The sequence below is a fragment of the Cephus cinctus genome, unplaced genomic scaffold, assembly GCF_000341935.2.
Source record: "Cephus cinctus unplaced genomic scaffold, Ccin1 Ccin1_scaffold0008, whole genome shotgun sequence".
In the NCBI taxonomy this organism is placed as follows: domain Eukaryota; kingdom Metazoa; phylum Arthropoda; class Insecta; order Hymenoptera; family Cephidae; genus Cephus; species Cephus cinctus.
The window spans coordinates 397,584-413,354 of NW_014332759.1; the positions used below are offsets into that span (position 1 = coordinate 397,584).

Genomic DNA, 15,771 nt, shown 5'->3' on the forward strand with positions numbered 1-15,771 from the left:
TGAATATAATAATTAAAACGTTTCTTAGGTTATAGTTCGATCTAAACAAGCGAAAAACTATATGCTACCCAAATGGCGCACTTGGAACGGTAGTACCGTAAATACCTAAATTTCACCTTTGACCGACAGAATTTGACAAATCCGTGTGAGTCGGCGGAGTAAGTTCGCGAAAAGAACCAATCATCGCCTAGTCATCAGCCCCTCCACTTTGAAACTAATCATCGGACCAATATTCCTGAATATTTACGATTAGCTCCCACTGCTACCAACAACGGCAAAAGTACCATTGGCACTACCGTTACCATCATCGCCACTACCAACTGTACTACCACCTGTACCCAGCATCCCCCATCATAGAGGTTTCGTATCCGACGCGCCATCCAGCCTGCGCCACTCGCCTCCACTTCTGTAAAAGAGCCAACGCGCATCGGGAATCTCGTTCACTCACAACCACCCGATCGCCGAAGAAGCATCAGCTGATTCGTCGCTCCAACCCTTGTTCTTCTCTGCTAATCACTCATCGTGAGGAACAACAGTTCGTGACTATTCAAGATGAAGAACACGGCAATCCCGACATCGGGATGCTCGGTACTCACCATTGCCTTGATTCTTCTGGTCTCCTTCAGCGTCGAAGTTTACGCGAAACGTGAGTAACGTAAACTTATAACAGAAATACTTTCTTACTTTATCAGTTTCCTGTTTGTCAGGACTTTTCTCTGTTCTAATTTCCCGTTCCGTCGAAAAGCTGATTCTTCGTTTAGACTTTGGGTTGGAATATTTTTTTTCACTTTCGTACCGCTTGCTCAGGTAGTATCAGCTTATCAAAGAAATGTTAATTGAAATTATCTTTTTTTAATAAAAAATAACAGCTGCTCCTGTCTTGTATTTTAAGATATTGTCAATTAGTCCGGAAGCTCTGTTAAATTTTATTTCATAAATGAGCAAATTCGTAATATGAATATGTGACATACGTGTTACTTAATGCCATCAAGTGGAATTTGTGCATTTCATTTTTGCTAATAAACTGTTGTTTTGTGTAATTCTAATCACGGTGTAATCTAACGTATAGGTAATTACATATTTCTTTGTACAGCAGGAAACGTATGCCCATACATTTTTTATGTGTAAAAAGTAAAAGTCTTACGAACAATAAGAAACGTGTTGCGTAGTAAGAATGTCAAAGGAAAATTTTATTATGAGAGAATATTACACTTTGAAGTTTGATTGTGATTTCCGTTAGACCCCAATTCAAATGTATATTGTATCGTTTTGATTATTCGCACATTGAAATCAGAAATTACCTCAATCCATGAATGAACTTCACTGACAATTGTCTGAGGGGGTGTGATTGACAGTTCTGCTTATCTCGATATACGGGCAATCTTGGAATTAGAGTTTGAAGGCAAATCGCGTCGCCACGTTTTCTACAGTATTTATAAAGTTATTTAATTAAAAGTTATCTCAAATATGTATCAAAACTTGTATCTTTATCGAATATAACGTTTTAACATTTATTATTAATTTTGGCACTCTTAAACCGTACAGATGGGTCAATTATAATATTTCCGATGGGGTTTTAGTTTTCCGATGAATTGATACAGTTAGGAATCGCACGGACAAAAATGACTCATCGGTAAGAAGTAAGGGTTAATGTTAATATTAACGTTGCACTTTACCTGTAGGAAAAATTCTTGTTATCGTTACGTTTGAGCCCGAAAGAGTTTCTCGTTTCCTGGAAAAATATTTTTCTTTGTGATAACTCAAATCCATGATTCCAATTAACCCTACGGCGGGCAGGCCTTTTTCATCGTAACGAGCGGCGTCTTGTACTTTGTACATAACGAATTATTAGTTGAAAAAATTAGTTCAGATGTTAAATAATGAAAAGTCATTTATTAGATGATACAATATTATATATGTATTATGTTTTAGAATATGAAAGTAAGTATAATGTTTCACATCCTTTTAACAGGCTGTGCTATAAACTAGAGGTTGTCGAGGACTCACTTCCTTCGAGGGTTTCAAGACGTGGGAGACATGATGTAGTTATTTAGAAAAAAATTTTGGAAACTTCTAAAGAAATATTTTCATTTGCATATAATTCATTGAAGGAAATATAAACGGAAATAAAATCTAAAAGTCATGTGATACGACGAAATAGATGCACTTACTTCGATGGAGATGCCATATTCGCGTACGTTTTACAACACGTTGAAAACATTTCAAATTCGCTTCTTCGAATCTGTCCAGTTAGGTAGTTAGTTAGGAACTGAATTTCAAAATCAATTATAAAACGATTTGCCCCGCCAAAAACAGACCAATGTATACAAAGTACACGTGCGCGCCCGCCGAAGGATTAATCAATGGTGTAACATTATAATAACGGGCTACTTTCTTTACAAACTGCATCGTATTAATAACTTGGATTACTCAGAAATATTGGATCCAGACGTAATCTGTGTTTATTCGTTCATTAATATGAAACTTAACATTTCTTTTCAGACTGTACGCACAACAGGGCATTTTCGTTACGTTAGAATAGATATGAGTAATATGAAAACCTTCTCATAAAATTGTCATCATGTCTAAATTTAAATAATTAACTATAACAAGAAATGTATAAAGCTTTTCATAAAAACGTAATTACAAATATAAAAACATATGTTGTCTACGATAACAGTAGGTAAACCTGATATATTGCTCGTACAATCTCATGTATAAAAAATTGCCTAAATCACGTTCATTTAAAAAAAATCCTTTATAACGTTACTACACGATAGAAAATTTGACGAGTTCCGTTTCGTTCCATTACATTGAGTTCTTGAAAATCCAATCTTGCAAGGTTCGTGAGTCTTGTTAGATATTACAACAAAAAGTTGAATTTCGCAAACGTTTAGTCTCTTAAAGATATCGAAGAAGATATTGTTATCACTAAGCCGATATTATTCGTATTATTTGCTTTCGAATGAAACTTTTTTATGTGAACGCCCCCGCGATCCGTCTAAGTATTCCCCTTAATGAAGTGCCCAGGGATTCTTCCGCCTAACTTCGAAACCAAGGCCAATTCATTGGAATGCGAAACCTTGAAAGAGCCTTTGAGGTATTGTCACGTATAGTCACTTTGAACACTATCATCATCTGTAAAATATTACGTAATTCATTGTGATATTTGGCGATATATTTCACTCTAAAAATATAAACATTCTTGTCGTACGTTCGTTTTGAGGAAGGAGCAAAAAATTGATGAAAAATACATAGCGTTAATGGGTACGTTAAAATTCTAGGGTTAAATGATATGTCGAGTCGTTGTACCGTGTCGTAATGAAGCAAAGTAGCTGTATGTGATACTCGGCTATTTTTTTTTTAAGGTAATTCATTGGACTTGTAACGAGAGGCCTTTAAGAGTCTCAGGGGATGTTTCGGTGAGAATGAGGGATAATTAAATTATTTAGCGAGCTTTAGAAGTCTCCGCGGTGGGATTGGAATTTATCGTAACGCCCAGCACGTATCTTCGCGATGAAAAGGAAATCGTGCTAGATTCTCGCTCGGCTGCTTGTCTGCAATTTTCTTCGTTATTTTCTTTGAGTAACGTAAATCGTCTGTTATAGAAGTAGAAGCAACTTAACCAGGAAGGAACGCACAAACGATTCGGCTAAAAGTGTTTCATACGAAGGTACAACTTCATGTTAATTTTAGATGAAACGTATTTTTAGCTTATCGGTCGGCAAGCTGCATGGGACGATTAACGTAGAGTTGAGTTGTTCAAGAATTTTCACGTAAAAGTACAGTTAATTTCTTTACTCGCAATAGGCGTTTTTTTAACATCGTTTTTGGCAATTCCTATAGGAACACGATGGTGAAGAAGATACATGTACGGATGATGCTTGGGAGATATTTGAAATTTTTATGATCCGAATTAGGAGCTGATCCGAAAAGGCCACTTTATCATATCTATTATTAAATGGAAACTGGTTAATGGAAGATTCCTTGGTTTTTTTTTTATATTCCTAAGAAGCAGGTTTGAAAATTAAGTCAAGATTCTGAAGCCCGTACACACATTTCCGAGCTGTTTCGTTTTTCAATGAATGGACAAGTCGAATCATACTGAAATGTGAGACTTTTTTAATTTCCGCTTAATCCTTTCTCCCTTGGTCCTAACGGCCTGTATGCGTTTATTTGTCCTCGTACGTCGTCCATTCATATCCTGAACGGGATTCTTGGTAAATTACATTTTCACACAGACAAAAATATAGTAGAATGTTTTATTGGCGCATTACGTTTTCCGATTACGTAACTGGATAAATTTCACGAATTGTTCTATATAGTGGCTGTGTATTGATTTATCCATTATATTACATTGTCACTAAAGCCGACGACCCTCAATCATTATATCGATGATTGGTCATGATAGGTGTTCCTTCATAGCCAAATTGTGTTTCAATATTACTGTCTCGTGTATCAGGCCTAATAACTGATCGTCTATTAGACTTCGATGGTTATATAATTTCCATTTTTCATTTTCAACGCTGATGTTCAAATCGGCTTGGAAAGATGCTTGAATTGCATAAACTCAGTGCATTGAAGCACTCGAGTATCTCAAAGGTTCTTTCAAGGTATCTATGCTTTGAAAAAGGACTTAACCTCGAAAGCTCGAAATCGTATTTAAAGACAAAAGTTGAGCAATGAAAAGCTTTCGAGCACTTGACACTCCAAAGGGGAATCACTTTATAAAAAAATAATTGGTTTCATGATTCTTATTGCGGAGGAACTTTAAATTGCTCGTTTCATTACCAATCGATCATAGTCTCGTTAGCTGTCCAGTGCGGACGGTATAGGAGGAGGAGAGCATTATGGGCCAGAAGTGACGAACACTTTAAGGAACTTTAGAGACTCCGACTATCAGCTTTGAGTACCGCATTCTACCTGTGGTTAACTAGCCTCGCTAAATGCTCTCGTTACTAATCACGTTAGGCGAAAATTTCTCGCAACAATAAAGTCTTGTGGGTAACTTGATTTTACGCCTTCGTAATTATTTTCTTTATTCTTATTGCCGTTGCAATTGTGCGGTTAGTTGATTTTGTATTTTAACGAAAATCTTTTATTTCTGCATTAACGTTAAATGTAATCAGTCAAGTATACGAGGAAGATACCTGTTTTAAGTGTCTTTTTACATTTTTTTTTTTTTTCGATATTTACGTATCCAGTAGAATAATTTGAATCTCGGAGAAATTACTTTTTTTTCTTCTTTTAACTAATGTTGAGAAAAAATTCAGAGGCTAGATTGGAAATAAGATTATAAAGTTTTCAGGAATTTATATTCGGTTTAAGAATGGAGCGATTTCTATCTAAGTTCTTTTGTGGAGCTTGCTAAATTTTCTACGTGCTATTTGTCTGGAATGATCAATAATAATAATATACGTATAATTGCAAATCAGCTTGATTTTTATGAAAATGTGATCGAAACTGTTTTTATTATTATTACTATGCGGATACTCGATAGAGGAACTTCCTGGCTATCGTCAGGATTGTAAATGGCGACTTTAGCTTTCTACGTGGAATAACCTATTTGCGAGGTGATTCAATTCCAGACTACTATGCCAATTTGCACCCTTGTCACCGTGATAACAGAAGTATAGAAAGATAGATTAGGTTGACTTGGAACCCTTAATCGCCTATAAATTCTTTGATATTTTACCAGGGGATTTCTGTGGTTTCTTCACGTTTTTTTTGTTTTAAATATATTTTCCTACCGTAAAATTGTAATTCTTCATATATATTATGTAGCGTGCCATTGATGCATTTATTCCTAATAAAAATCTAATATACTGTTATATATCTGTACGGCATATTATATTTTTACAATTTATATTCATGGTAATTAATTAGATAGTGTCTATTGTAACTATACACTGGAGTTGAGAAAAGAGCGCAGATTTCGTTCAGTCACCCTTACCGTACATTTGATATCGATATAATTCTCTTGTCTTTACTAGAGCGAATCGTTTTGCCAATTTTTTCTCGGTGTAAATTTATGATTCACGTAATTTATGCATACAAAATTATTTGGAATTGAACAAACAATTTTGACGGTTTATCTGAAGAACTTGGTGTTGAATTTTTTTTTCAATTACAGATTATTCGTAGCGAGGATGGTGTCTCGATAATCATTATTTCGCCAGGATGTGTTGTTCGAACTGATTGCGTGAAAATTACGTGTTAAATTCACATATATTCTTATTTTGGCAAATTAGGCTAAACATTTTGTGGATCTCGACAAAATTTGTATGTCATATTTTATTTTGAAAAATTTGATAGTAATATAGAAACATAACTGTATAGGACACCTCATTGGTCGACAAAATAAAAAACGCAGAGTTTGACAAATTATTACTTTTCCAGATACATTTCACAACAGTACTCGTGTCGTACATACTGAACGGAACAAATTTAATTCATGAAATTCTAACTTTGCAACGCGCTAAAAAACTTTTCATGAATTGAATATATTATTTATATGACTTCATGGTTCGCATCGCATAATAAATTTTGTTGAATTGTTTTTCTCGACCGAATAAATACAACGTGTTGAACGTGTGCACGACTCTTCGATTATCATCGCTATTCTCATATTTCCCCTTATTTTAGGTGTGGCAACTTTTTGCAAACGCCATGAAGGGAAAATTTTAGGGTAGTCACAAATATAAGCTGCTTTTAATTAGCAGGAATTAACAATTCCTAATAATTACTACTTGTTTGTTCCGAGCTCGAATATCGTGAATCCTAAAATAATACGGAAAATTACATACGTGTGTAAACGCTAGATTTTTGTAAAAACTCTACATAACCCGCAAGACTAATTGAACTGAAATTTATGGATAGAAAAAAGTTTTAGATACAAATGAGATAATAAAACTTGCATATGTCCAACAATTTGAATTTCAAAAATTATTTTTGAAATTTTTGTTGTCAGAACAAAAATGCATACGATGATTTTATATAAATTTACCAGAAAAACGAAACAATATATATAATAGATGAATACTGCTAGATAGAGAACAGGAAGTTATATTTAATGCTTAGACGTTAGATAAACCCGATTAAAGTATCACCGCCGGTAACATAGGGATTTAATTCCATTGCGTAATAGCCGCACTGTAATTGATACGTCTTAAGTTAATCAACTTAGAACATATATGTCTCAAGGAACACTATCATATGTCAGATTAATCCAAAAATCCGTACGAAATTCCGACCAATATTGATGAAATATACACCGAAATTTACAAACTGATCTGATAAATACACTATCCAGATCGATTCAAAGTTTAATAGTACCGTCATAAATTTAACCAGTGTTCAAAAACAAAAAAAATATACACTGCTAATCATGACTTATTGCACCACCTGAGGATGGTTTTAATATGGGAGTTAATAGAAATCAAAGACAGAAGTATCTTCGGACGATGCGACGGTATTCAATTAACAGTGAATACCCATACACGCATTATAATCTCTCAATTTATCTCCTAGTTGAACAAAATTGATCATGTGCCAACATAATGTTCATACAGTTATTCAAGGACATGCATTCACAAAACGATTACAGAATTTGATTAAGACGTTGCTAAACTGATGTTGTTAAAAGAGTCTGAATAAATCGTCAAGGTGGTGAAAGAAAGAAAAAAGAAAGTTGATCTTAAAAAGACTTATGAAATTGTGTGATAGACATCCCCTGAGGTTAGGTTATGTTTGTTGACGTCTGTTTTACAAAGCTGTACTTAATGTTGCCCGAAGGTAGCACGGAACGTGACAATACTGGATAGTAAAGCTCGTTACGTCACGTCGTGCTGCGCTTTGAAAAGGACGAAGAATCTACAGGATTCGGGACGTCGTGTACGGATGCGCCCAGCAGGAAGGCTCCCGACATTTAAAGAGTAATCCGATGCTCTTGAAGCTAGCTTCAAAAATACAAACGTGATAAGCGATAATATATATACAAGGACGGTCGTAGTTACTGGCCCTGAAATTACGTGAACCGAAAGCCAAATCTATCGTTCGGTAACTGGGAATGAGCTTGACTCAGTTTGAATCCTGTCAACCTCCCGCCTCTCTCAACCCCCATGGATTATCCCACGTCGTTTCGTACCTTTTTATGGTGGCCAGAAACCTTACTTCAACAGACTTTTCCGGTACGTTGCCAGTCTGATCCACCTTCAGTCTCACGAGAACATCGAAGAGCAAAGGTTATGATGGGACATTGGGGATCTGTATACATTGGCGAGTCTTTTAGGGTGGAAATGACTTACCTGAAAAGCTTCTGGAATCATAAGTGGTTAGAATCATCATGATTTGACAATATTTATTTTTACGATACCGTATATGATTATCGATGATGTTTTATATGATAATTTGGAAGGACAGCTTTTGGGAATTTTATTACAAATTTTTTCAGCTTGTGCTTGTTACAGCGATAATCGTAAGTTTGTTATAATCCATATGCGCCATCGTTATGATGATTTGTTACTTTATGGTATTAGTGGACGTTAATGCTCGACGTGTCGATTACGCAATGATCATGGGTATATGTAACATATGCACTTATGGCGGAATCCGTTGTATCCAATTTTCATGAAGCTTGAGATTCATTTTTTTTACGCGAGACAAATGAAGGCGATTTCTTTGAGGTGTGCTTTCTATAATTATTTTTATTTAATCAAAAAAAAAAAAATATACTTTACTGTGTTTTAAATATACTTACTGTGTTTTATCTTATAACAGTGTTATAAGATAACAGTGTTATTAACAGTGTTAAAGGTCAAAGTTTATTGGAACAATGTAGAGGTCAAGAATTCTTAAATATATTACACCTAATGTCTAATCTTCACATTGACTAATAATATCGTATTGGTACAACTCTCAGGGTCAATTCGATTTTCGGTATAATTATTTATAGGCCATTTTTTAACTTTAACAACACAGTTTTAATATAATTGTATTCTTATAACATCGAAGGCAAGTGACTCTTTTGTCAATTTATTCAATGATCCATTATGGCTGCTTTGATCGATTCCATATGGTATACCTCCAGAAAGATAATATATCTATATACATATATTTATGGAGAAACTATGAGTATCATGAGATTCACGAGAGCATCGATGCTCCGAAATTCGCCATCATTTCATTACGCACAGTACTGATCCGTCGTTACAAATTGAATGCTGAATGGCGTGGAAGCATTTCGTAAAGTAATCCCTATCGATATTACATGTCAATCACATGCGCTTTGATTTTAATTTGAATGTTTTTAGAACATAATGCTAGTTATCGGTAGATGCATGTCCATAATTTTCACTTAATTCTTTCGACGTACATATTAAATGGTGCGTGGGAAACGAACAGGTTATATAGAATCGTAGGCGAAAAAATTATATTACGGACTTGTAGTAATTCTGAGGTATATATTATTACTAAATATGCACATAAGAATTAAGCATGCACTGACAGTTTATGTATTAATATATTGAGAAAATACATTAGTATATTCAGACGTATTATTCATAAAATACGTCAGTATATTCTCTGTTAGCAGTTATAAAGTTTTTTTTAGTAAATGTATATAAATTAATCCTTACTTTACAGAACACGCCGTAAAACAATGTACGATCGGATTTAACTCATTGGAGTTATATTTATTTTATATTAATTTCTTCGATTAAAAGAATCTGCATTTTTTTCTTTTTCGTTTTTTAAAATCTTTATGTTAGGGCCACGTTATGAGTCGTAGACTTTGTCTTCTTGGCCCTACACACGTCACATGGGACATTTAACCCAGTGTCTAGAGATTGTATGAGAAACTGTTTTATAATTTTCCTCTAGTCGCAAGTATTTACTCAATTGCGAGAATCATTATTGACTTAAAGTTTCTCCTACGTGCGCATCTCGATTATTTTTAGAAACGACAGATGTCGAGTGGTACATTGGTTGCCGTAAGTTTTAATGAAGTTGATGAAATATTGAATGAATCACGAGTGAGATTTCTTATTGGTCGTTTTGTTTTTCTCTGACGACACTTCGAATCCTCGTTACGATGCAGATGTCCCTATGGATTATGGGACGATTGAAACTTGAAGCGAAGACGCGGTAAGATTTGCATAAAGAACAATGGATAACCGATCACTTTGAAAATACATATAATTCGAATCTATCTTATTCTGTGTACTTAAGTTATGGCCTTATGTAAAATCTTGTCTGGAACATTATCGTCCTATGGTCGAAATTAACTGCAAGTACTTAGAATCTAGTGGAGCGTGTGATAGATGGGTGCTTTGCGATAACCCATCATCTCACGGCTGATAAACGATAGATCGATATATTAACAGTTGATTGGTTATCTCGATTTACGGTATCGAGGTAATACATTTCGACGTGTATAGAACGAGTATCCAATTGACAAATTTGAATATGTAATTTTGAAATTTTGAAAATTTTCAAAAAAAATTGTCAGTACGGGGAAAAGTATAATGTCGGTTAGAAAAAAAATCTTTGATTTCATACAAGTGTTATCATGTTTTGCGTACGATAAAAACCTTTTTTCTTAGTTTCCTCATAAATCCACTTTAACGCTTCGGTTATTCGAGTCGTCCACTTTAAACGTGTAGCGAATTCTCAAGTTCACGTGTTATCAGCAGTACAATCGGCTTAAGTGCACTTAAGTTGTCACTAAGGGGACGCACGAACTTTATGCCTCGTTCAGTTTACTTTGCAGTGATCTGCTGCCTTTACGAGGACAGCTGTAATACTACAGTTTTATAATTTAACAACTAACTTTGAAATCCCCAAAAGATTGATCGAGATAACACTGCAATGTAAAGTATAGCAGTGATAAGGGTATGATATAACATAAAGAAAAGTGTTATATTGGGCTAATTAGAAGGATTCAAAGTCTGACGTATATTTATCATAGTTTCTTAAGATTGATATTTGCAAAATTATTCAATTCAATTTTTTGATACCGTTGATCCCGTATCTTTGAAGCCAATTAAAATTGACAAGGATAAGCATTAATGAGGATTCCCTAATGAATATTCATAATCACAAATGATAATTAGTTACGCAGCAGACGCTCAAAATCGTTTCCGCAACTCTGTCGTCATTCTACGAGCCACTCTCACGTAACCGGAAATCAAGCGATACGAAATCATATGAAATCCGGAAAGGTTCGCATCAGTACAGGTCAGATGAAGGGGAGGGACAAGGGTTCATAATTTGGCTCATATGAACTTGCTCGAGTCCTACTCGCGTCACATTGTGCCTTAAACTTTGGCAAACTTGCCCCGGATGTTTCAAATAGAATTATGCAAATAGCGGCCCACCAAACGTCTGAGTCAGAGCAGCTCGCGTGGAGTTATCGCGCTTTGTTGTGGTCGCGACGTCCGGATTTCTTTAGCTTGTGAACTTTCGTCGGAGTCTCAACAAGAGAATCGCGAAGAAACTACCAGCGAGGGACCCTTCTGCAAGATAAAAAAAGACGATAATTTTCTCCAATTTATCACGTGTCTTCTTCCATGAAATCCTGCCACTGCCTTCGTACTAGCATTAGGATAGGATTTTTCTACACGGATATTTCCAGGGTTACAGATATTATGTCTGCTGCGGGGCTTTTGACAAGATTTGGGATGAACTTGGAGAAATTACGGGAAATGAGCTTTTACATTGATTTGGTATAAGCAGAGTAACTGCTTATCTGCTTACCTATTCAGGATAAGAACGTTATTAGAACGTTAAAGGAACTATAGATGCTTTTTGCAATATATTAGTTCTAATCAACCGATATTCTGTCTCCACTAATCGTGTCCGGATTATCTTTCACCATCCGTGTGACTGATATCAGTCTTTGTTATAGCTCTTATCAAAGGAGAGAATAAGTTTACGGATACCGGCAATCCATTACATACAGGAAATTGATTTCATCAAACATACTCTTTCTATTTTTCCACGACGAAAAGTTTTATAATTTCTAAGAAACTCTTGATCAATAGAGAAAACAACGTCGTGACTTTATACATGAAAATTATTAGTGACGTAATAAATTCACGTAACGATAAAATTTCATAGTAAAAATTTCAAAAAAAATTTTTAAGTAACCCCTCTCTATAATATGCACGTGAAAAATGTAAAATATGACGAAAGAGAGAAGATTGTGCTATCTCAGGGTTATCTTCCGAACCATAAATAATTCCTGCATCGCAAGTAATTTAGAATTCAAATGAAATATTCACTTCTCTTTTTAAAAGCTAACTTCTACATTCTCTAAGGTTCACGCGGGAATGAATTTTAAGCTCTCGAAGCATTGTCTAAAATATTTTCCGTTCACTGTCTTATTTCTTCATATAGTAAACGGAGAAGAAATGGCAATTGCACGCATAAAAGTTATGCCCACACTATATTTAGTATAGTTAGAATTTATAGTATAGAGCCTTAGATTGTACGTCATAATATCTCTTGATTGGCATTATAAATATATATTGCAGAGCTTGCTGGATGATATATAAGCTTTGAGTCAATTACATTAGCGCTGTCTGGATGACAGTAGCGGTATTCTTCATAATTTAGCATTCTGTCGCGTAAAGAATTCTTTGAAAGTCTCGAAGGAATGAAACCATTCACGATGAGAGGGGGTAGCAACAATACGCAGATGTCTTGCGAGTGTTCGATTTGAATATATATAAATATACGTTTTACGTATATAGATAAGAAAAGTCATTTTGCACTATCTCTTGGGAAGTAACGATGTATGTATCCAAGTTGCGAAATCTCTATATGCTTTTCTGCTTTTTCTTGGAATCTGACACGAAACTTCCATGACAGCAGTTTCAGAATCATTTGTCAAGTTCTAGTATACATGATCAAATTTGAAAAGGATTTTCGTCTTGTATAAATATTATAAATTAGTTTTCAACAAAAAGACGGTAAAAAATTGTACAGCCAGAATATTCATTTCAGTGTGTTACGCAACTGACTCTTGTGAAATAGTAAAATTGATTGTCGCAAATTTGCCTTGATTAGCGCTCGAAATTGCATGTTCGGTGTTAGTGATAGTTACGTCACGCCTACTTTTTATGGAATAAAAAGGGGAAGAACGAAGAATAAAGCTCGATTAATCGATGGCGCTTCAGCTGGTAATCGAGTGAACGACATGACCAACTAGTTTTCTCACGGTAGTTATTTATTTTCAACGTGGCTAATCGGCAGTTATTTTTTTGTAGTATCATTCTTCTTTTTCCTTCGCTTAGTACTTCTCGACTGGTCGTAATGATGATCGTTGAAGTTTCTCATGAGAGAAGTGCAAAAACTAAAACTATAATGTAGAAGCAACTCTTGCGACGAACTTATCTACCAAGACAATTTTTGTTGATAACTTTATCCTTTTAATAATATCGAAACGTTCGAATCCATTTAAAAATATTTTATTAAACAATATTTTATAAAACCCCAGTATCCTTTCGGTCAAGCATGAGAATCACAGAGAACCAGAATATCGATCATAGTACGAATCTGCAATGTTCGCTTATTTCTATCGTGGAGTTTCAGCACATATATATATATATAATCATGTACAAAGTATAGTTTGAGGACCCAGGCGATTAAGGGGCATCCACAATAGCGAGCTGATGTTTTTTTTTAGCTAATACTCTCAGGCATCACAGCATTGAAATTCTAACCTAACCTAACCTAACGAAACACTTTCTAAGCCCATCACAACTCTGGATGTCTAGCATTCAAAAAAAGTAAACAAATTTGATGTGACAGTCGCTTTATGGGCCTCAAAACATGCATTATGTTGAAAATACTTTGAGGCCCGACCCCAAACTATACAATTTTCCTCAAACTAGCAGCTACTGAAATTCTCCCCAAAGTATGCTTTATTAATGTATACATATACATATAGGTATCCTTTCTTACCGAAGCAAATATTAATCTGTGGTAAATTATATGTGGGGATACAATTTACCATGTACAGTAGGGGCGAAAAATACTATCATAAGAAGACCGAATACTGATTGTGCAAAGGTAGATAACGTATTTTTATTTACCGCTTAACGCAATCTGGTAGACGCGAAATCACGGAATTCTCAAATGATTTTAGCTTAGTTAAAGGATCAGTATATTTTTTCTTCTTATATTAAATATACATAGATATAGGACAAATATAGTTGAACAAAATCTGTCCTTTGTTAATGTATTTGCTAAATTCGACTATTTTAACACTAGGTTTACGGACGTTTTTTTATATACCTATCTCTACGGCACCCGTCAAATTGACGGGTGAATGAAAATACGCACTTTCTTTAAAAAACAGATTTATTCAAGTTAACTCAAAATTGCATAATATTTGGCTTCACGTTTAAATAAAGTATCAAGAAATAAAAAGTCCTTTAAAAAATATCGTGGAAATAATAACAATTATACTAACGGGTAATCCTACTTATTGAGTACATTTTTTACAGGTATATTGCACTTTGCCTGTGCATTTTCCGCATACCACTTCTTTGCAAGATATACAACAATTGCTGCTTTTATTTTTGTTGCAGTAGCCCACTTGGCAACTTTCTCGCTCTTGTAGTATTATAGATGATGAAAAAGCGTCTGATCGTTGGCAAATGTTCTCCTTGTTTTCCGCACCTAATTCCTCGGCTAAACTAAACATGTATTGTTTCCTGGATATCTTGGCTCCGGTGCACTGTTTATATAGTATCCACGCGTTTATTGCTGCCAAATCTAATATATTGAAAAAGATGTGAAGAGGCCATCGAAAATTGCCTGCTTTTACGCTATATTTGCGTGCCATCTGGTCAACGACGTCCACTCCGAACTTCGTTTTATTATAATATGATATAGTTTCGGGAAGACGTTTGTGGTTGTCTTCTATTTGTACACCTGCATGTCTGGTGCTTAGAAGGAGGACTTTTATGGTCGGCTTACTTTTATATACAGTAAGGATGAAATTTTCTGATTTATATAAATCTGAGGAGAGCAAAGTCATCTTATCTTTTTTTTCTTTTACGGGTTTTGGCAGTTCTCGTTTGTTTGACCGGATGGTCCCAACCAACGTTGTTTTTCGCGCAAGCAATTTTTGAGCTAGCGGGATGCTTGTAAAGAAATTATCTGTTATATTTCTGCCTCGTTCTAAATATGGTTCGGCTATTGCCAATGTGACAAACTCACCCAACGATTGTAAGCTTCGGGCTTAATCTTTCCCCAAATAAGGGAAACCGTTCACAATATATTTTGATTCCACGTCAACTGCTAACCAAAACTTGATGCCGAATTTATGAGGCTTATGCGGCATATATTGCGTAAACCTGCATCGAGCTTTCGTCGGAAATAACTGTTCATCTACTGAGATGTTTTCATGTGGCTTATAACAAGCCTGACTGTTACTTATAAATTTCCTCTTTCCTCCTCTTGCTCTTGAGCTCTTTTTGGCGATAGGAAATAAAAGTTGCGTAGCAGACCCACATAAACACTCAGGTCATACGACCCGCTTTAGTTTACACTATCGAGGCGAGATTGAGATAACGAAATGGAAACGGAGATCATAAAGACATTGCTTTCACTCTTGTATTTCCTACTGGATGAATAATGTGGCGAACAAAGCAAAAATATAAGGATTATTTTCGAGATAAGCGTACCCGTCAATTTGACGGGTCCCGTAGAGATAGGTATACCATATATGAATCTCAAAAAGTAAAAGACTTAGGGAAAAAA

The 15,771-nt window shown here is 35.1% G+C and overlaps 1 protein-coding gene across 1 annotated transcript in view; it reads left to right on the forward strand.

Moving 5' to 3' along the window:
- The first annotated feature begins 253 nt into the window (after window positions 1-253).
- Window positions 254-15,771, forward strand: part of LOC107269151 — a 16,572-nt gene continuing 1,054 nt past the window's right edge. The window contains exon 1 of the mRNA XM_025087670.1: window positions 254-646. Within this exon, the coding sequence (XP_024943438.1) occupies window positions 553-646 (94 nt within the window). The 5' untranslated portion in view covers window positions 254-552. The remainder of the gene's footprint in view (window positions 647-15,771) is intronic.